A 21,700-nucleotide genomic window follows, 5' to 3' on the forward strand; every position below is an offset into this window, starting at 1 on the left:
ACATCTTTGGTTCCGCCGAAAAGAGAAGAGAGTACATACAGACATTTACAGAGGTTCACCCTCACTGTGAACATGTGTAACCAGCACTGTTTCAAAAGACGTACCGGTACAACAGAAAGGGCGCGGATGAGTGAACCGTAAATAAAGCTGAAGCTGTTTTTTTTGCCATTTTTTATTTAGATTTTCCGTTCCGCCTCATACGGCAAAGCCTGGATGGGGGATACCACTAATTCAGGGCTTATATCCTGACAGCAGTACTCATACTTTTTAAATTAAATATAATTTAAAGTAAAACAAATTAAAGTAAATAAATTATTTGTGATTTATACTGTGAAAACCAGCAAAAAAGTGGACGTTAAAAATTATATTTGAAAGTCTTTGCCTTAGTATTAAATAAGCTGCCACATCTCAGAGCCACTGAAAGGACATGGGGAAAGAAATAACACGGGTTTTTCTATAATGGGTTAAAAAACAAACAAACAAAAAATAAAACTCAAAATGCGATATAACCTGAGTTTTTTTTTTTTCTCAAATTATCTCGAGATAATTTTCTCAGGAAGTCTTGGGAGGTCTGGAAGTCTTCTTTTTTTGCGCGCAGGTTAATCTCTATACACTTGGCATGCATCCACCTGCAGCTATAAGATGGTCCAGAATAAAGTTGCTCTTGAATAAAAACCTATAGGATATATTTGTGTAAGCCTTCCTCTGAAACAGTCTGCTGCAACCAAGTCTGTTGGCAAGCACTGAAACTGTGTCTTTGTATTTGAGACCGAGTTCAAAAGAAATGTAAATGTAATGTGTCTTTTCTTCCGATGTCCTTTTGGGTGCTCCTTACCACATAAACTGTCTGTTTATGGAAATAACGCCAAATAATCTGTCATTATGCAGCAAGCACTGAGTCTCCTGTGGCTGTCTGTGCCTGTGTGGTGAGAAGCAGTGTTTTTTTTGCTGTGGTAAGTAAAACAATCTGGCAAATAAATGTGCAAGACAGGAACTATTTTTCCTTCCCTATTCATTTGCTATGATAATGCTTTACTTTTTCACCATCAGTTTAATTTTTTTCTGTTTATTTTATTAATTTTGTTGTTTTGTTTTTTTATTTTTGTTTTTATTTTTTTACTATATATAATTTTTCCATTTTCCTATCTATGTTACAAATTACTTTTGTTTTTTCTGTGTGTGTACGTGTGTGTTTACTTGGCTATAATGGGAAAGAGGATTCGTCTTCAGTGTATTTCTGCGTTGAATTGAGTTGAATTGAATCTGACTAAAGAAAACACTTATAATGTCATGTTAGGATCGATTCTCAAAAAGAAATGTCAGGATCTGAAGTACTGATATCGTAGTATTGGTCCGCTCTCTACTTTAGAAGCTCTGGGCCAAAAAAAAAACATGTTTGTTCTTCAAAGCTATACTTCTGAGCCTGAGGGTGTGGGCTCACATCTCTTACCAGTCTCTGGAAAGCACAGCTGACAGGCAGGATGAGCCCGTCTTCTCATAACAGCCTGTTTATGCTCCTGAAGTCATTAGGACAGTCTGAGCACTGGAAATTGCTCTGTTCAGGCTCTTGGTGAATGTCCACATGCCTTTGATGACCAATATAAAGAGTCTAATAAGGCCGTGGTGGACACAAGCACTCTTGGTGCCATTACAAATGAAAGTACAAGTTTAGATGTGAGATCTACTTGCATAAGGAAGGGACAGTCAAAGGGAAATAAGTGAAAAAAACAGGAGGTCAAAACAGTATTTACAGATGTATAGGAAATGGGACTCCTAACACAGATGCAAGACCTGGTTGACCAGGGGTTTCCAGTCCTGGCGACCCCACACTATGCACATCTTTGTGTCATTAAGCACCTGATCCAACTCATGAACTAATCAACAAGCCCCTCATGGGCTGGGTGAGGTGTGTAGAGAGCAGGGAAAACACAAAAATGTGCACAGTGCAGGCTCAGTAGGATTGGGAAGCTCTGTCTGAGACCACCAAACTGTCAGCATCAAGTAAATAGTAGTTAAAGCTTCGTCTTTGAGAGAGAGGAGAAAATCAAGCTCCACTCTTCCTTCAGATCTGAAAAAATCCACAGCTGTTTCTGTTCATCCTTCCACTGTGAGAAGAGCAACTCAGCACCATGAGTCTGAAAGGATGTGTAGCTGTCAAAAAGCTCTCACTGATAAAAGGAAACAAACAAAAAAGAAGAAATCCGCAATTCAAAAAAAAGAAGCTGCTGATGATCTCAGAACAGTGGACTGACCACCCCAGAGTCCAGAACTAAACTTGTTACTGAGAACTTCACTGAGTGTGTTTGTTATATTTGGATTGTGAGAAGCAGAAAATGCAACAAAGTTCTGAGACTGAATTTGGAGGTGTGAAAAAAATATCCCTAAGGATTTCTTTGAAGAACTGAAAAGACGTCTCCGTAAAAGAATGAAAGTTGTAATAAAGGCAGAGTAAAAATACTGAAATATTTGATCATATTTAGTTGTTGAGGCTTCTTGTAATTTTCTGTTAAATATGTTTCTGCATTTTTCCTGAATAACTGGTACTTAATGGCCATTTTGACTGGAAATCTAATAAATCAATGGTGGTCTCTGACTTCTACACAGTATTGTACAGCTTTTAACTGCACAACAGCGAGATGAACCTACAAGGTTAGGAGTAATAATAAAGTAGCTGGTAAAAAGTGTTGGCATTTTACAGCTGTTGTCTGGTCACTTCACACACTAGACAAAGATCTACTGGTACAGGACACAATAAATCCAAGGCAATCACTTCATTCACTTGTTCAAGTTCTTCCCTTTTTAATGAAAGATCTTTTGGAATACAATACAATCTGTAGACAGATTAAAATATCCCTCATTAACAGTACATAGTAGCATAAAACAGAGAAACTGTTAACCAGTCTGCATTAATAAGCAGATGAGTGACTGCTCAGACATAGCCTGGGCTTCAGTATATCCAAAAACATTCACATCAGAAACATCAGAGTTACTTCAACGTAAACCAGAAGATCCAGCAAAACCACATTTACAGCAACCTAGACCGTCTGACTGTCTCCAGTTCACATAGAAAATCTAAATATGGTGAGTTATTATCATACAAAGTTAATTAAAGAAATACTACCATGGGTTTTATCCAAAGCCAGCCTAGTTTTGCAAAGTCAAGAAGACGATTAACGCTGTGCAGCAGCATGGTTTATGAAGGTGTTGTTGTTTTTCAGCACACTGCACAAGCCTGGATAACCTGCACGTGATAGTACTGTTCTTCGATGGTGTAATAGCCTGGAGGAAATTTACAGATTGGAAAATGTAGGCCTTTGAAACTCACATGGCCATTGGATACCTTAAACTGTTCCAGCAGATAAATGCCACTTAATCTTTCATTCCACATTGCACATCCAACCTCTCATATCCCTGAAAGTTTGGCACTGGAGAGGCAGCCTTGTTCTCTTCCACATCGCCGTGACAGATACATATACTGCACACATACACACAAACAGACGTAAAAGTCCCATACAAATCTCAGAGTGAATGTATTTTTAGTGTTCATGTTAAGAGGTCAAGAGTCCAGTTGATCACACAGAAGTTGCTTCTAGCAGCATTGATCAGCTGTAGGTAGTTATGGGTTGTTTTATTTCCCCACACGTGCTGATCTGTGATCAGCTTTCTGCTCCAAATGTGGAATTTGGAGTAGTCTTAGGTGGGGAGCCCAACCTGGCAAGATAGGTTATCTACCATAACTTCAGTACAAGAAACAGTAGACCTTGTTCGTCATTATCTTGAGTTAAAAAGGTCTTTTTGAACACTGTTCACATTCAGAAATGTCCCCATTCCCTTGGACATGACTTGGAGAGTCAGGTATGGGGAGCTAAGATATTCGTACTGGACACTTGATCCAATTACAATCTTAAAAATAAAGGTACCAAGAAAGGGCTGCTGTAGAAGAACCACTTGGTTCTCTAAAGAACGGCTCTTTCTGTAAATGCATGAGATGCTTTTCACAATGTGAAGAACCACCACTTGGTATGAAGGTTCCATACCAATTAAAGTCTTTTCCTAGAACTCTACATCCAAGGCAGAAACCATTCAGGAACCTTTATTTTTAAGAGCGTACCAGCTTGTTTCGTTTCTCACAGTTTGTTTCTGTCATTCATAGAAATAGAAAATATTATAGATAATAGAAAAGATTTCAGCAGAAGTTAATACATATTTCACTTAAAAACCTTGACACATTTTCTTTTCAGTTCTTCAGAATATTTACAAAACATTGTTTAGTTTTAGCATAAGCGTAAGCTAAGAATGGCCTTGAGAATACCTTCAATGTAATGTTAGAGACCTCCCTCTGATCATGTGATTCTGTACAATAGATGCTCTCGCCGGTCAAAATATTGGCCGGCACTCTAATGACCAGTGTTAAAGGGGCAGCGATTAAAGGGATGGTTTGGATTGGTTTTTATGAGTGTTAAAGGGAGGTTTCTGTTCATCTTACTGGATCAATGAAACAGTGCAAATGATAGACTAAAGCAGGGAACAGTCCTGACACTCAGGCTGGTGAAGTTGAGGGTACAGTACAGTGAGGTACCACGTGTGACTGTGAATGGACCTCTTTTCCATTCACCTCCCATTTAATATGGGAACAGGCAGCGAGTCCTTAAACAGTCCCACCAAACCCTTATGATCTACAGGGCTAATCTTGGGACATTCCAGTAGAGTGCTGAGGTAACAGGAATTCAGATGGAGGACCGTACTTAATGAGAGCGATGGAAGTCAAAATAATAGTAGATTAGAAATCCAGTAACTCAGTTCGGTCAGTCACAGACCAGATGTTTAAAAAAAACATTTAAGGCATTCTTAAACCAAATCTGCATAACCTTGGTTATGTCTAGGGGTGCACAACATATTGTTTGCTTATCATAATTGCAATGTTGGCCTCTGCAATACTGATTGGCTGCAATGTGCAACCATCCAACGATTAATTACATGATAACATAATCACTGACATTTCTAATTTGGTCAAAATCTTTACCCATCTTACATAAAGATTTACTTATGTGTCTGAATACATTTCAAAGCATATTGCACCTGCAATATGTAGTAATATAATCCCAATATTGTACAACCCTAGTTATATCCAAGCAAAAGCACTTTTCAAAAGATCACAGCAGGAGACACAGTCATCTCCTTGACGATTCAGAGATCCAGGCAAATGTCCATGCCCGTAGGTGGCTGTGTATTGTACAGGTCCCGAGATCAGGTCCCAGAGGGAGCGTGTGTGTGTGTGAGAGCAGTCCTATCTGCGAGGGGTTACTGGGGGAGCGCTGTAGCGAGGTGTGTTGTCATTTGGGGGAGGGGAAGGGAGGAGTATGTTGCCGTTGTTGGTTGCAGAGCACAGCTGAAGACGTCTCAGGTACTCAGCGTGGACTGGCTTGTGGCTTTGCAGAACCTTGATAGCCTCTTCCACTGGAAACCACTCCCGCTTACGACCTGAAGAGGGAGACAGAGAACAGTTTAGCATGACACACTGAACTGATTGAAATGGGAATTCCACTGATTTTTCAACATTTCTTCATTAGTCAATGGTTGAGAAGTAATCCAAGTCTGTCAGAGTGGATTGATGTGCAGTGGTTCACTGTATTTAAACTCTCATTTCTTTACAGTGGTGGTGATTGGAACCAGGGGTCACAATGTCTATAATGTATATATAGGCATTTTATTTACTATCCGAAACAAGTGAAGCTACATGTGTCTTCTGAGTTTTTCTATGTAATGTTGATGATGGTAAAATAGAGATAAATCTGAAAAAAATAGCATTTGGGACTATTTTGCCTTATGATGCTGTGCATGATATAAAAATTGTTTTAGACCAAAACTTTCTCTTGGAACTATCAAAAAACGATGTCTCAAGCATCATGCAGTGTATTTGTACAAATATGATCCAAATACTTTCTGTGAGGGAGCTTTTAGCAGTAAACTCTTCAGATGTTTGTTCCTATCACCACCACTATGAACAATTCTGACTCTGTAAGTTTCTCTAGAACAGAGAGCATTTCACACCAAACCACTCTGAATGACTTTGTTTACATCTTAAACATTTAATTATGCAGAAATTTTGAAAAAATCTGTGGAGTTCTCCTCTAAAAATCTCACTGACAAGAAGGATTACAAGGAGACCTGAGGAACCGTATCTATTTGCTATGGCTAAAATCAGAAAAAGAGGGGCGAAAGTCAATAAATGGTAAAATACTCAAAAAAGACAACTTAAACACCATGTTACACTGCATGCACAATTATTAAATGCACCCATTTAAGTGTGAAACACTTAAATGGGAGCCTTTAAGATAAAGAGATTGTTATGCACAATGATATCAGTATCAGCAGATATTTTCATCACAAAAAAAATCAAGACAGATGTTTAGATTTGGCTGATATTTAAAACCAATATTTAATTTGATACTTATTCTTCTTAAGAGCAGAACATTTAGACAATGTTGTGTTAAATTGTGTTAAAATATCTGCATTTTATTCATTTTACTGCATTTGTAACTCTCTACAAATAAGGGTTACATTTCTCTGTAATGCTAATTCAAGTACATCTACATTTTATTATTTCATCAGCATCAGCAGATATGTACATGAAAAATATTTGATATCAGCATCTGTCCACAGTATCCATATCAATGCACCCCAACTAACAATACCTCATCCATTTGCTATGACAACAAGCAAAAAATGGCAAAATTCAGTAAGATGTAGTACTTTCTTTTTCTCTATATGAGAATATAAACATTGCTGTTCTGTATGCATCCCAATTAAATCTACACTTTTAAGTGTGGAAATGCCTGCGGCAGTCAGTAGCTCCTACTAATAGACCATCTGAGGATTTTCTAAAAGCAGTGGACAAATATTGATTGGCTAAATCATGCTGCACCTTGAGGCAAGAAAAGCGTTGACAAATGTGATTTTCAGCTGAGGGGAACAGGAGAGAATTGGCCGCAGTGAGTACGTGCATTAGCGTCTGTGTGTGTGGATGGGAACTACTCTGGCATTCTGAAGGGCACTGCAGACATCAGGTGACCCGTGCTGTAATAGCAGAGGGGGCCCATTTAGGGTCGACCACGAATAGGGCTTTGTCGCTATGGCTTTTCTTTCATTTCTCAGAGAGAGAGTCCATGAAGCCCAGCGCTGAGGTGACTGATGCTTTTGTTGTTTCTTACTCTGACTGTTCAAAGTCTAACTTTTACTGAATTGTCTAAAAAGCTGCCTGAAAGCCGTTCAAAATGTTGCAGCATTAACAAGAACTAGAATGAGGGAGGATGATTTACCTTTCCATTAACATTACATTAACTGTCTTAGCTAAGATTTTAAGCTTTGGCAGCTTCCATTAACACAGCCAGAATTATACTACAACAATGAAAAAATACATCCAGTTATTAGGACTGGATTGAATCATATGAATTAGTATTAGCTGAGCTCCGGCAGTGCATCTCCAAATTTAGGCAGATGTGGGAAACGTTCCTCAGTTTCATTCACAGACAGTGGGAATACCCTGGTTGCAAGATAACCATAACTATACAACGTAGAATGTTCTGTACTATGTGGAGGTTGCTGTTTTTGGGCATGCTGTGCTATTTCTTGTGTGCTGTATTTGTGTTTTTTTGTGTCTTTGCAGCTATAGAACACTCTGTGGAACAGTATTTTTAGAGGTATCCTGTATCCTGTAGCTGATAAAAACTTAAAGGGCCAACAACCTACATTTGTTTACATTTTATTTAAGTCCGCTAATGAAGTCTGTGCTGTTTTATGTACCGTTTTTAGATTTTTTTCTAACCTCTCTTTATCCCTTAGAATGAAACAGGCTGTTTTTGTAAAAGTGCATTTAAGACTGATATATGTAAATGAGCTCTGTTCTGATTGGTTGCCATGCACTGTACCTCATACAAAAAAACCATCAGAGCTGAAACGCTCTTTATAGCTCCGGTATGAACAGGCAGGGCCAAACTGCTGTAGGCTGAATAGGTGGATATACTGTATATAAATGTGTTGGCTTCTGTGACATCACAAAAACAATGAATTCAAAATGGGCTGTTTTTGCAGTTTAGTTTCAATTTATGGACTCTATGAACTGGGGAGTGAATGGATCATTTTGAAACTTGCCACTGTTTAAATACAACATCATACATTTTTATTTAAAAAAGGTATGATCTCTTTTATAAGTTGTAAGACAGAATATGTTCCAGTCCATAGATTATAGAGTGCATTGACATTGAATTAGAGCAAATATACTAAATATTCTAAGAGCTGAAGTCAAAAGAAACACAAATTTCTGCAGGACATTCATCAGCCATGCTATCTTTTCACTTAACATTTAGTTTTCTACTTCAGCTTACTTACTTTCCTACCTTGGAAAGTTTTACTGTTTTTTAGAATGAATCAGCTTTATCCATATTCTTTTTATGTTTTCTACATTATGGCTGTTCAGCACTTTGAGGAGGCTTTTAAATAGATAAAAAGTGCAAAACACCATTTTTAATTGACCTGTTTTTGGGAACTAGTTAACACAGAAGTGCTCAATGAATGTTATTCATTTCCCCTGCACAGTTTCACCAGCAACAATCAAAGTAAACCTAAAGGAGTCCATCCAATAAAGCACAGTAATACAACAGGACTCGGTGTAAAGTTCACAATTTCTACAGAGATCGTAAAGTAAATGACCTCATTGGAATCCTCCCCAAGACACACAAAAAAATCACTACTGCCAGTGAGTAAAGGGGGCCAATAGTTACACATTAATGGATGCACACATGCAGAGCAGACACTGGTCACACTGAAAATCCAACGAGGTCATATGCTGACAGCCCTGGCCTTGGTTTTTAATAACCAAGCAGCACTAAATATACTGTAAACGTCTGTGTAGATTACTGCTCTCATCGAGTACCATTTATAGCCACACAGCCTGTGATATAATATACAGCCAGACATGTTTAACACTCACTACAAAAAGAACAGCTTCATCTGCTGAGGAACCAGAGGAGCGACATTGTACTTTCAGGCATGCTCACAGCTGCTGTGTAAACTCACCAATATTTACTGAGTCCTCCCAGGCCTCCAGAGTCTCTGTCACGGTCAGCACATACACATACGTGCGGTGCTTCCTGTCCTGGTTATGCTGCATGACACAATGACATAATTTCATCATTGTTTATAAAGATACAGGAAACGATAAATGAGTGACTGTGGAGTAAAGTGCAGGTGCTGACAGCAAAGTAGAGTCTTACCTCAAATACACCCAAGAGGCGCCCCAGTTTCCCCTTCACTCCAGCCTAGAAGAGACACAGAGAAGAGCTGAAGATTCACAACTGAGATAAATAAGGAAGGATCAGGAGCAACTAAATGAAAGTAACAGAGCCTTGATACATAACTCTATGCAACACTATATTATTTCAGTGTAAGCGAAACTATTAAATGAATGGTTTGAAAAATCAAATGTATACAATTTCCCTGTTACAAAATATGTAGTAGATTTATAGGGACTTAACAATACAACATATCACACTGTATCTGTATCTTGGCTTGTGGCTAGTGTGTAAGCTTGAGGTGCACATTAGCTTGTGACTAAAGAGCTATAAAACACAGTTGATGTTTCATATATTTTACTTTTGGAATACCGAATGCTCCAATAAACTGAAAACAGACAACATCTTAACATAAGGCATTTGAAACACACCACATTGCTGCTGCACTGAAAAACGCTCTGTATTATTATTATGTTGTTTTAATCAGACTTTCTTATGTGGTTTGTGACATAATTTCACACGTTTTTCCAGTTATCCATTTTATACAGTATGTTGTATAAATAAAAACAGAACCACATAATGTCACTGTTGGAATAAAACCAACCATCTTTAACATCAAACATCAAAACTTTATAGGAGAAGGAAAAACATTCTTAACTCGTAATACAAGTTAATGTAAGAAGATGTTTTACCAAGTACTTTTGGACCATTTCTATTGCTTTGTTCATCAGTATTCTTATGTGCTGATGTTCACAATATGCTCAGAAAAGCCTTCTCATTATTTATCAGGATGACAATAAATATCGTCATACTGCCCACTTCTACCAGCAACTCTATTATACTGGCCATATCATTAAACGTAACAGTGGCCACAAACCCAGAAGCTCCAGACGTAGTCTCTAGTCCTGACCATGACCCAACACTGTAGTTGAGAATGGTGACAGATTCATTCCTGTTCATCTACATCAACATGACCAGCAGCCTTTTAGAGAGACACTGGATTAAATATCTGGCACAGCGCTGAGGCAGCCCTCACTGCAATCTCACCCACAAGCTGAGCTCTGTAGGCCACATATTAGCAATCTGCTGCCTTGGCATTCTTTCCTTCAAGTATAACAATTAAGGCTCATAATGTGTGCTGGCTCATTACTTGTTTGGCTTTGAATGAGTAGAGGATTTTTAGCAATTGCTGCTGCTGATTCTAATGATAATGACCTACCTCTTCATAAACCTCCCGCACTGCTGCCCCGCAGGGCTCTTCCTCTGGCTCCATTCCTCCCCCCGGCACGATCCACTGATCTGGATGCCGACTGCTGCTCACCAGCAACACCTGCCAAATAAGTCAACTTGTTACTGGGGAACATATGACTTCAAAAAGCAAGGCCATGCCTCACACCATGTGCAGAGCAATAAATCATAACTATATATTGGGATAGTAACATACAACTTATCTTTATAGTTTTAGTGATACATCTGACAGACAATGAGCATTATATATTTAAGCAGGTTTATTATTATTATTATTTTTATTATTAATATTATTTTGTGCACTTCACATATGATATCCAGGACCTTGAACTGTAATGTGTGACATTTGCTGGATGTTTCAGATTGAAAGAATAGTTTAAAAAGTAGGTTCCCTTTCTGGAAATGTGGTATTAGTCTGGTTAACATTTATAGCATTATGTTTTTGCGACAGCTACTCTTAGCACAGAGTAGCAGTACTGAGAAAGCAGTCATTGACTTTATTAGTGCAGACTTGTTATCTTTGTTAATGCTAAGTTAAATTTCATCTGATATTGTGATATATCTGGAAATGAATAACTGAATAGCTGAAGAATTAACTTCTACCTATTGGCCTCTTTGAGTGTAAATTAAATAAACCATTTATTTAATTAAATGACTATTGCACAATACTGTAACAGTATATACACTTGGTTGATCACACTATATCTAAGGCAACTCGTGTCTGTTGAACCAGAAACCTGTTTCTGTTTTACACAGTCTGAGATGACATCAAGTGGTCTGTGTGTGTGTGCTGAGATTGCTTGAGCGCTCCAGTGTCAGAAAGGCGATAGTGTGCTGATCCAATTCTGCGGATTCTGCAGAAGCATGCTTATGAGGTTAAATTAGGCTCTGCCCTGTTGACTCATAACAACGCAGACACATTCATGGGCACACGAAAGTCAGTCAGAAGCCCCTGACCCAGTCACAATTATATCCTAATAAATGAAGTTACACGATACTGACCTTATAATGTGTGTGCATGAATCATAACTGCTACTCAGTGCAGTGCGTCACTGTACTGTCTGGGATAGGTTTAGCTAACTGGCCATTTCCCCCTTCATAATCCAGTCATGTTTGGTTGTAAATAAGACAACAGCTTTAATTTCCACTTGACTGTGGTGTATACGATCTGTCGTGCAGGGCAGACATCAAAAAAAATTGCCATTTACATTTCCAACCACTGTTTTGTATAACCTAATCGCATAAATGCGACCCAAAATGAAGAGATGGAACAGACCTGTTTACTGTAAACAATCAGACTCCACCCACCCCTCCATACAGAAACTAGCTATGGGCATTAGTTTTCCTCATTTTGACCACTGCAAAGATAATACTAATTTCCATTAGCACCTCTATGGGATTTACAATGTTGGCATCAGGCTAACACATGTATACTCGCTGTTCCACTAGCTTTAATATCACATACATCTGAAGCCTATGAGAGGCTCAAGGAACATATTCTTCATCTTTTATGATGCAGTTTGCAGTTGTGAAAGTGTTAATAAACCCTTAAGCATTGTCTAATGTGGGTTCATAGGGGTAGTTCTCTATGATCTGGCCCACAGAATATTTGCTCTGCAAGAATAATAAGACAACATCTTTGCTTTCCACTTGACTGTGGCCTGTATGACCTGTTATGCAGGGCAAGCATTATTTATTAAAACACAAATTTGCCATTTATTTTTCCAAACTCTGCACTGTATAGCCACACAAGTGTGATCCAATTAACAGGTAGAAACAGGTTAACACACGCCCGTTTACTGTAAACCATCCGATTCCTTCCACACAGAAATTGTTTACAAACATCAATTTTCCTCATTCTGACCACCACAAAGATAATGCTATTTTCTACAGGCACCTTTCTGAGATTTGGAAAGTTGTGATACATTAATGTCACTGTTTCATTAGGCTTAATACCACGTATGGTGACTTGACCTAAGACATGAGCATCTGAAGCTTGTAAGAGGCATTCAGTCTTTTTATGATGCAGTTTCACTGTGAAATCGTCAATAACCTCTTTTAGCCCTGCCTGGTGTGGGTTCACAGGGTGGTACACTGGGATCCAGTCCAAAGAATACTGACTCTGTAAGAATTTGGCCCCAAATAAGATAACAGCATTAATTTATGACCCGCCCTGCAGGGCAGACATTGTTTATTAAAAAAAACATTGGCCATTTACATTTCCAACCACTGTATTGCATAGCCACACAGGTGTGACCCAAAATGAAGAGGTGGAACTGGGTTAACACAGCTCTGTTTACTGTAAACAATCAGATTCCACACACAATTCCACACAGAAATGATGTACAGCCACATGTCACTGGCTGGAATCAGGATAAGCTACTGCCTTCCATGGAAGTGGAAGCACGGACTAGAAATCGTCTATGTGCGCTTGTTTAGTAATGTGATCCAGCCTAGCTGACAGAGTAGAGTGTTACTATGAGAGCATAAGATGTTATTTTAAGAGTGTGCAAGTGTGTGCAAAAGTTTTTCCCTGACAGATGGGGAGCTGCCTTTCTGTAATCTTCGTGATGGCAGCATGTCTCATTTTGCTCTCTGATTGGCTAATCCACAGGTTGCTGAGGAGGCTTCAAGTGTTGCCCATTGTAATGGGATTTGGGGGAGTTGATGGTGGAGGTCAGTCATCCACCCTGAGACACACTCACAGGCTGCACGTGTTGGCGCTCTGTGCCGAGGTCAGGTCACAAGCTGCACCTGCCTTTTTCTGGCCCGATCAACCAGCCTCTGAGGTTATTTTTACGGTCTGGTAAATGCCTAACCGAGAGGGACATCACAGCAGCAGAAGGTGACTGATCTGCTACAGGCTGACAGATGTGGAACGATATAGGAAGCGTATTTGTAGGTGTTTGGATTATATTGAGGCATACTGAGTATATTAATCGATCAACGCTGGAGAATAAGCCATCGTTACTTGAAATCATCATACAGTAACAAACAGACAGCTCTGACATGAGAAAAGCGGCCAATTCTAATGGTTTCTTGCTCTTACATCAATCTCTTCAGAGACTACTAAGATGACTATAATCAGTTGTTCACCTTTAAAACTCCAGTACAGACTGAATTGATAAACGTGAACACAAAACGCCATCATAGTTAAAATAACAAAACCTATAACATGCGTGTAAACCTATAACCATGTTATAACTAAAAAGCCTTTTATGTGAACTGAAGTAATATAAAAAAGAGGTAATTAACGCAACAGCAAAACCGTAAAGAAGGCTTGGAAGGTTCGTCCCCACCTTCAAAATATTTGGATTATCTAGGACTTTGTGAGTTTCTGCTGTTTAGTGAAATTTAATAAATTTGACAAATGAAAACTGAATTATATTTGACACTCAGATCAGTCTAAAACTAAAACTACTGGATTTGGCATGTTTAATTGTTTAATAGTGGGCCAGATCTGGGTTTTGAGCAAGGTTTCTCTGGCCACATTTCATTTTCCACAGCTTCTTTTTATTTCTATTAAAATTATGTGGAATCAATGAAAAAGGGTGAAGCACTGAACACTGCTGATGTATAAGCACACATAGGAGCCATTCTAGCACTACCTAGTGTGGAAAAGCGTTTTATTTTTTTTTGGTACAGACTGTGTTAAAGACACTACACAAGCCACAGTGTTCTTTTATAATAGCAACTGTTTTATAGCAACTGTTTCAATGCTAAGCATTCAGAACGATGACATAATAAAGGCATTATTTTAATCTATATCTTAATGGCTTGAAATCTAATTTCTACTGGCATTTCTACAAGATTTGCCATGTTAGCATCAAGCTAACTGATGTAATCTCACTGCTGTATTGCAGTGAGTATGGGCATTTTACCTTAGACACAAAGATCTAAAGCCTGTAAGAGGTATTCAAGTAACATATTCTTTATCTTTTATAATGCAATTTTAATGCAGTCTTTTGAAATCATCAATGATTTCAATGAAAACCTGTTGGTAGGTCTGGGCAATATGACAACAGTTATCGTTGTTGTGATACATTTTGTCACAATAAGCTTACTGAGCATATCGTACTTAAAAATACTTCCCAACTGCATGTTTGACATCAAAGAGAGCATAATTAGTCCTGATTATTTGTCTTTAGTGCAAATCAGTATGTGAAATGTTGAATAGAAATAATTGCATTCTTAGTTTTTGATAGTACTATTAAATGTGGCACTACTTTGTCTTTTCCAACTTATTAAAAGTGAGAAAAAATATTTAAAATATATATTGTGACATATTGTGTATCACGAAAACTTCTTAAAGTATCAAAATATTACATTTTTGTCATATCGCCCACCCCTAGTTCACAGGTGGTACTCTGGGGTCTGGCCCAAAGAACATTTGCTCTGTGAGAATGTGGCCTCAAATATTGGGCAATATTATTGGCTTTTAGCTCCTGAAAAAATGGTATCAGTGAGAGAATTTCCATCAGTTGGGCGCTGGCTTGCATGTGTGTCAGTGCTCAAAGTCTACACATAGTGACAGATTTTGAGCCTCCTACATATCCATAACAGAACATGCTGCGTGCACGTGTGTGAATGTAATGGAGAGATCAGAGATACGTTTTGAACATCCTGAACATCTAGCAAGCTGTGAGACCGGGTGTATATGCATCCGCGTGCATGCATGTGTGCATATGTGTGAGCGTGTGTTATGGCCCCCCGTTTCACAGAACTGTGGCACGAGTAATGTTTGTAGTTTGTACAGACGCTTGTGTCTGGCTGAATCTGATGCACCTCAAGGCTGTCATTGCTCGCAGCCAGAACACAGAGAGGAAAATAAAAACAAACACTATTGTTGTAAAAGCATTTTCAGTGTCCTACAGTCATTCAGTTCATGAGGAGGTTAAAACTTAGCATGGCTGCTGAGTTGAACCACACACATTCAGAGTTCTTCTCTAACTAGACAACTAACTCATGATGAGTGTAGTTCTCAGTCTGAACTTCACGTTTGCCCTTCTGTCCACCTTATCCATTCTCCTGGCTACAAACGCTTAAAATCTTTCAAGAAAAAAAGCATATGTTGTACCATTTTTTCCAGGGATGTGCAAGAAACTTCCACAGTTTTCCAAGTGTGCAGCAGCGGCAGAACAGCAGACGGGGTGAAAGTTGTCATTAGGACACATTAGAGTGAAAAATGTCAGCTCAGGAGAGCTGAACTCTGAAGAAAAGGTGAGCGTAATCCGATTGTAAACGAGGGCAAAGAAATACGTCAGGGCCTGTGAGTGTCTAAATGCTACTGTTTCGCTGTCTGTGATCATCCTTTAGCTTCAGAGAGGAAATGGTGTGTACAAAACAGCACTAATGTGCACTTATTCTAGGTTTTAAATCAGTCATCAGGCACCTCTGTTGTGAAAACAAGTCCGAAACGAACCGTATAATAATCTTAATTATAGCATGATTCTTATGGTGACATGTTTTCAGCTATTGCTCTCTGCTGGGTCACAACTGACTGTTATTTTTCACCACATGTTTTTGCCTCAAACACTTAATCAGACAAATAGAGTATCATTTAGATTAAAAGTGGTTTTGGATAGCACAAACTCAAATGACACAAACGAGATTACGTTTATAATGTGATGTACAACATGTGCACATGAAAAAGTTGACAGTACAGGTGCTTGGAATATACAGCCTCCTCAGCATGTACACAAGACAGCTGCATTTAGGTCCTGCTGTAGGAACCTGAACCTGTGCAGATACTGCTTAAAAATGAATCTGTATGAGAGGCCAATCTGGCACAAAGCTCTCCGGTAGAAGAATGAAAGTTCAGGACCTTACTGTTGTTATCAGTTTCTTAATAATAAACAATAGAGAGGGTAAAAGCTGCCTGATTGGCCGGTTACTTGACCTACATTCTTTTAAAATCCGCTAGAGTCCAACTTCTGTGAAGCGGGTTTTACACACAAAACAGGCTGCCAACTGTAAATCGTAAACAAGTTTGTCTCAGACTTATTATTACTGGAAGTATGTCAAAGAGGTGTCTATAGGTGGTGCTCTACAAGCATATCCATTCCTAGTCAATATTAAGCCAGAGTAGGACCTATATCTGCTGCATCTGCAGTGTACAGTCGATCACCACAGACAATAATCAAGACCTTAGTGTCCTTGAAGCATCTATCAACTGGCTTTTGTTATATGTATGTTTTGAGTTCACAGTTATTGAGTTCAGTTATTTTACAGTACAGGAAGTACAGGAAAATTACTGTTGATGGCAACTACTACAGGGCCGATCTGCTATTGTTTTGCATCATCACAAGTCTTATTTTGTGTTCAGAACTGATTTTCATGATTTGTGATAGAGAAGCGAATTCAGCAAACGTCCAGGGGGAAACTGTCTATAGACTGTCTACCTGCAAGTAGCACCTCTTTTAGTAAATCTGCCCCTGAGTTAAAAAATGCTGGAGTATAACTTTAAAGAGAAAACTGACTGTTCAGACTCACATGCCTTAAAATAGTATGCGTGTTCAGATCTATTAAAATATGACTTATAAACCAAATAGAAATGTTTTGTTCATTATAAAAAACATGACAAATAGGCAAAGTCCTTCTACTACTCCATCTGTTTTGCTGCTGCTGATAATATGATGTCATACAGCTGCTCTGGACTGATCCTACAGAAAATAAGACAATCAACAAAGTTTTTCTCTTGGTTAATGTTATACTTTAGCTAAATCATCAGGCTTTAACTCGCTTTGCTTCAACATGCCTCATCCACTCCAGGCCTCTTGTCAACAACGAACAAAAGTTCTTCAATAAGCTGAGTGCAATTAAGGGCTGACTAAACCATATGAACATGAAATTTGCAAATACAATCTACAAAACAATGCAGAATACCCAAGACCACATTTTAGAAGCTCAGGCTTACAGCAGAAGTAAATCAGGGAAAGGAAAGTCTGACAGATAAATTTGAGTTTTTGAGGATATAATAGATATTTAGCTTGCTGTTCTTCACTCAGTGGACAAGACAGAGCAACCATGATGCCGCAACAAATGTGGCAAACTGCTAGCAGAGAGATTTTGTCTGTTTTTACTATTAAACAACGCATTTTGGTTGGTTTATGCCACATGTTTTAACAGCACAGTGTACCATATCAAGGCTTACATGTCTTAACAGTCAGGATTCCCTTTAATGTTCACATCTGCAATCTGCTCCAGTGTCCTCTAATGATGAAAGGTGCCACTCGCTGAGATATTTTCTCAGCTCTATAAATGTTTTCTTACCCTGATCTGCCAAATCAACATGCAACAGTCTTCCCTTGTGCAGGAAAGAACAACCTGTTAGTGAAACGAACCACTGCAGCACATCCATCTGTTGTGCAGCTGCAGATCAATAATAAGGAAGGTTTGAGCTCAGAAGCTGTGGAAGAGCTGGACATTGGCATATAAGTTTAGAGTATCTGTAACTGTAAAGTGATCTATGGTCAGAGGGGTAGCCTATTTACTTCCTTTGTGGGGCCATGATGGCTTAACTGCTGTCACTGATCCCTCGCCCCCTGCACTTTCTCCTTTCACTCCCAAACAAAGTGCGGCCACCGCTGACCATCTCCAGTTCAACACTGCAGCTCGGCTCAAGTCTTGCTCATTAGATTAGATTGGTGAGGTTGTTTAGAGAGCCGCCCTTGGAACTATTCACAGTGGAGGGTGTAACCTGAGCGTTCATGAGTAATAAGGAGCCCTCTCTCCGATGTTAGAGAGCCCTTTAGGTCTGTCAGCGTGGCAGAGTGAATCAGCAAGAGACACTCAGGCCCAGTTCTACAACACTGACGCAGGCACACACAGCCCAGATGAGTCACCGCTGCTCATACAGCACTTTCTCCATGTGGGTTCTTCCGATAAGTAATGAAAAGATAAAGGGAAACATCCACAATCATCAGGCTTTCACTCGCTTTGCTTCAACATGCCTCATCCACTCCAGGCCTCTTGTCAACAACGGGCAAAAGTTTTTAATAAGCTGAGTGCAAGTAAGTGCTGACTAAACCATATGAACATGAAATTTGCAAATACAATGTGCAAAACAATGCAGAATACCCAAGCCCACACTTTAGAAGCCCAGGCTTACAGCAGATGTAAATCAGGGTCATCTGCATAGACTCCTAGATTAAGTTTCACAGTCTGCCACATAGACACATAAACAGGCTTAATAAAAGTCGTTACTGTAAGACTAGAGATGATTCTTTTCTGGACATCCTGACTCTACGGGAAAATCTACAGTTAACATTAGAGATGTAAACTATATGCCTCAACATAATATGAGGCTATTTCAATTTGTAAGATGACGCAATGTGTAACTCAATAGCTTTTCTACATTTCAAACTGCACAATGTTACACAATTCCTTCCTATTCAATATTTACAATAAACTCCAAACTAGTGTATGACAATATTTTGTATGGTGCTAATTTACATCAGTACACTGTTCTGAGCATACTGTGAACATCCTCAGCACTTTAAGGACAAACTGCATGTTTCAATATAAAGAGAACTTAATTAGTCCTTTTTAATTGGATTTAGTGCAGCACAGTATGTGAAACATTGAATACAAATGACTGCATTAGTTTTTTGAGTTTTTTTTATCATGGCACTATGGATGCATGCTGTCAGTACCAACGTATTAAATCTCAGAAAAACTAAATATTCTAAGGCATATTATGCATCATGAAAATGTATTTGAAAATGTGCCACTGTATTAGTATATATCCCTACTCCAGACCTCCCACACCAGGTCTACAGAACACATTTATTAGGCTCTACTTGAATGACAACCCCACAACGATCAATACGGCCGTTCAGCTTTCAGCATTTTTACTAGCTAAGCAGTTTCACAACATGGACCAGTATACCTGCACTGTATTAACAGAATCACATCACAGCCTTTAGAATCAATGCACCCATCATGGTCAACGTCCTGTGACACTAATAGTTTACACGAGGGCAACATGTAGTGATGCTGAAAGGGAGAGGTGAAGATGCTCTCATAGAAATGGAAGCAAACCAAGCTGTCAAAGCTGTAACACACCTAGGGATTTCAGGACAACTTTGTTCCTACAACCTGCTTCATAGTGTGTAGTAAAGAGTGCAGAGCAGAGGGCTGAGGGAGGTGCAGGCTGACGATGACTGATTGCATAACTGCGGTGCAGAAGAGACTGGCCTGAGGAAATCACTCACAAATGACTGATCAGGAGTGAATGCTACATGGTCAATACTGTGGATTGGAGTGAAGGTTCACTCAACGCGTGGGAGCGGAAGTGTATCATAAGAACGAGGCTGAAGTCAGTTTCTTATCCGAATTTCTCCGTTCCACCTTAAATGGTGCAGCTGTTACACTCTGAAGCACTAATAACTGCTGCAATGTTTAAGGTGGAACGGGACAAGTCTAACAAGAAGCAGGCGAATAAGAAGCTGACTTCATCCTCGTATCATAAGAGTCTAATCCAGTTTTGTCGTTGAAGCTGGTCTACCTCGCCGCTGTAGCCAAATCGGATTAGCGCCGCTCTACCTGTAGACAGCTTGTCTTGGGAGGCTGAATGCGAGCGGACCTGAGCAGATGTTCAGGGATTACACTCCGGAGTGCAGCAGCAGCAGCGAGCTAGCCTGAGAGGTGAACGTTACGGTAACTTCACCTCGAAAACTAATGACATTTCAGGGCCGACTGTGGCTGTCAGAGGAATTTGTTTTTGTCGAGTAAAACACCCGAAATGCTGCCCTTCAGCAGAAGACGCGCACTCCTCCTTCCCGCCCTCATCGAGCGCTGCAGGCGTTATTTTTTCAACCACCAGTATTCGTAAATTCGCCGCCTCCTGCGCTGTGATTGGCTAGTGGTAACTCGCCTCCTGCGCTACGATTGGCTGACAGCTCATACTCACAAGGAGGCCGCCAGCAGTCAAATCTACTAGCCAATCAGAGTCGGGACATGTCTGAAAACGGGTGGGAAACAAAAAAACAAGACGTCGCTGTGCTCTGAACTAGACTGAACTGGCTGGCCGCAGGCAGGCAGGAGGCCAATATGAATGGGCACGAAAGACACGCACGGTTCTGTTTACTTGGCTCTTTTACAGCCAGCGGCGCAGCATGTCAATAAAAAGTTATGCAGCTTTATAAAACCCTCATTAGGTTTTGGGGTCTGGTCACGGAGAAAACGAGCTCACGCGCGGCCACAGCGCTGCACTGATTCGGAAAGAGCACGAGCTCGGGTCAGTCCGGATTTAGCGCAGAGCTAGGTTAGCTAGTTTAGCCCTGTCAGTTTTAGGACTGAAGTCGACTGAACCGGAGCGCACACCTCCTCTAGCCCCCTCTGTCTCTCTCTCTCTCGGAGGAGAGAGGTGTCGCCCACCCTGCCGTACCTCGTCCTCTCGCTCGTTCTTGAAGCACAGACACGCCGCTCGCCTCTTGAAGCCCTCTCCGTCGTACGTCCTCGTCTGGTTGGGCTTGAACTTCATGGCCGTCGCTGCGACAGGCTCCACAGATGTCCGGAAAGTCAGCGAGAGTGAGTGAGTGAGCGAGCAGGAGTCCGTGAAGCCTTAGTTAAGTCAGACAGACACCAGCCAGCATCGGCGTGTGTGTGTATGTATGTGTGAACGCTGAGAGCCTTCAGAGCTGAGCGCCGCAATCTCCAGATCTCCTCACCACACCTCCATATGGCCGATGTTGTCCTTATTTTCACCTGTTCAGCAGTTGCTGGCTCCCAGTGTCCATTCTCTCTCTCCAGTTTTTTCGCGTCTCCTCTCCTCCCCGGTATTTATATGTGTGTGTGTGTGTGTCTGTGCCGGGCAGCCTGCCTCAGCCTCCCACCCCTCAGTTCCAGTGCGCAGCTGCCACGGATGACAACACACACTGCGAGCTGAGTCTCCAGCAGGCGGAGTGCAGTACTGCCGGGCTATTTCAGCCCCCCACATCACTACATCACCACGCACACACACCACAAACCCACTCCGGTCGGCCTTCTAGAACAGGGGTGCCCAGACCTTCTGCCCAGGGGAGCCATATTGGTGTGAGGGCCAGAAGGACAATACGCTACACTCTTAAAAAGCATGGTTCTTCAAGGGTTCTTTAGTTAAGACAGTGATTCTGTGTAGAACCATGAACACTTAAAGAACCAATTTAAGGCTTAAATGG

General features: G+C 40.2%; 1 protein-coding gene across 1 annotated transcript; it reads right to left on the minus strand.

Annotated features, from left to right (window-relative positions):
- Positions 1–2,774: 2,774 nt before the first annotated feature.
- nudt4b (nudix (nucleoside diphosphate linked moiety X)-type motif 4b) lies at positions 2,775–21,402 on the minus strand. Its single transcript, XM_036576662.1, has 5 exons — positions 20,929–21,402; positions 10,510–10,620; positions 9,273–9,317; positions 9,076–9,163; positions 2,775–5,481 (listed from the first exon to the last, which is right to left on the minus strand). The coding sequence occupies exons 1-5, from the start codon at positions 21,022–21,024 to the stop codon at positions 5,288–5,290; spliced, it is 534 nt and encodes a 177-aa protein (XP_036432555.1). The 5' UTR covers positions 21,025–21,402; the 3' UTR covers positions 2,775–5,287.
- Positions 21,403–21,700: the final 298 nt, after the last annotated feature.

The sequence above is a fragment of the Colossoma macropomum genome, unplaced genomic scaffold, assembly GCF_904425465.1.
Source record: "Colossoma macropomum unplaced genomic scaffold, Colossoma_macropomum, whole genome shotgun sequence".
Lineage (NCBI taxonomy): Eukaryota > Metazoa > Chordata > Actinopteri > Characiformes > Serrasalmidae > Colossoma > Colossoma macropomum.

Bases quoted from the DNA above. Each gene is read 5' to 3' on its own strand.
- nudt4b (XM_036576662.1), bottom strand. From the start codon at position 21,024: ATGAAGTTCAAGCCCAACCAGACGAGGACGTACGACGGAGAGGGCTTC. The intron at 9,164-9,272 runs GTAAGACTCTAC...TGTGTCATGCAG, and splicing joins GCCTCTTGGGTGTATTTGAG to CATAACCAGGACAGGAAGCA. The intron at 5,482-9,075 runs GTGAGTTTACAC...CTCCCTCTTCAG, and splicing joins GGAGGACTCAGTAAATATTG to GTCGTAAGCGGGAGTGGTTT.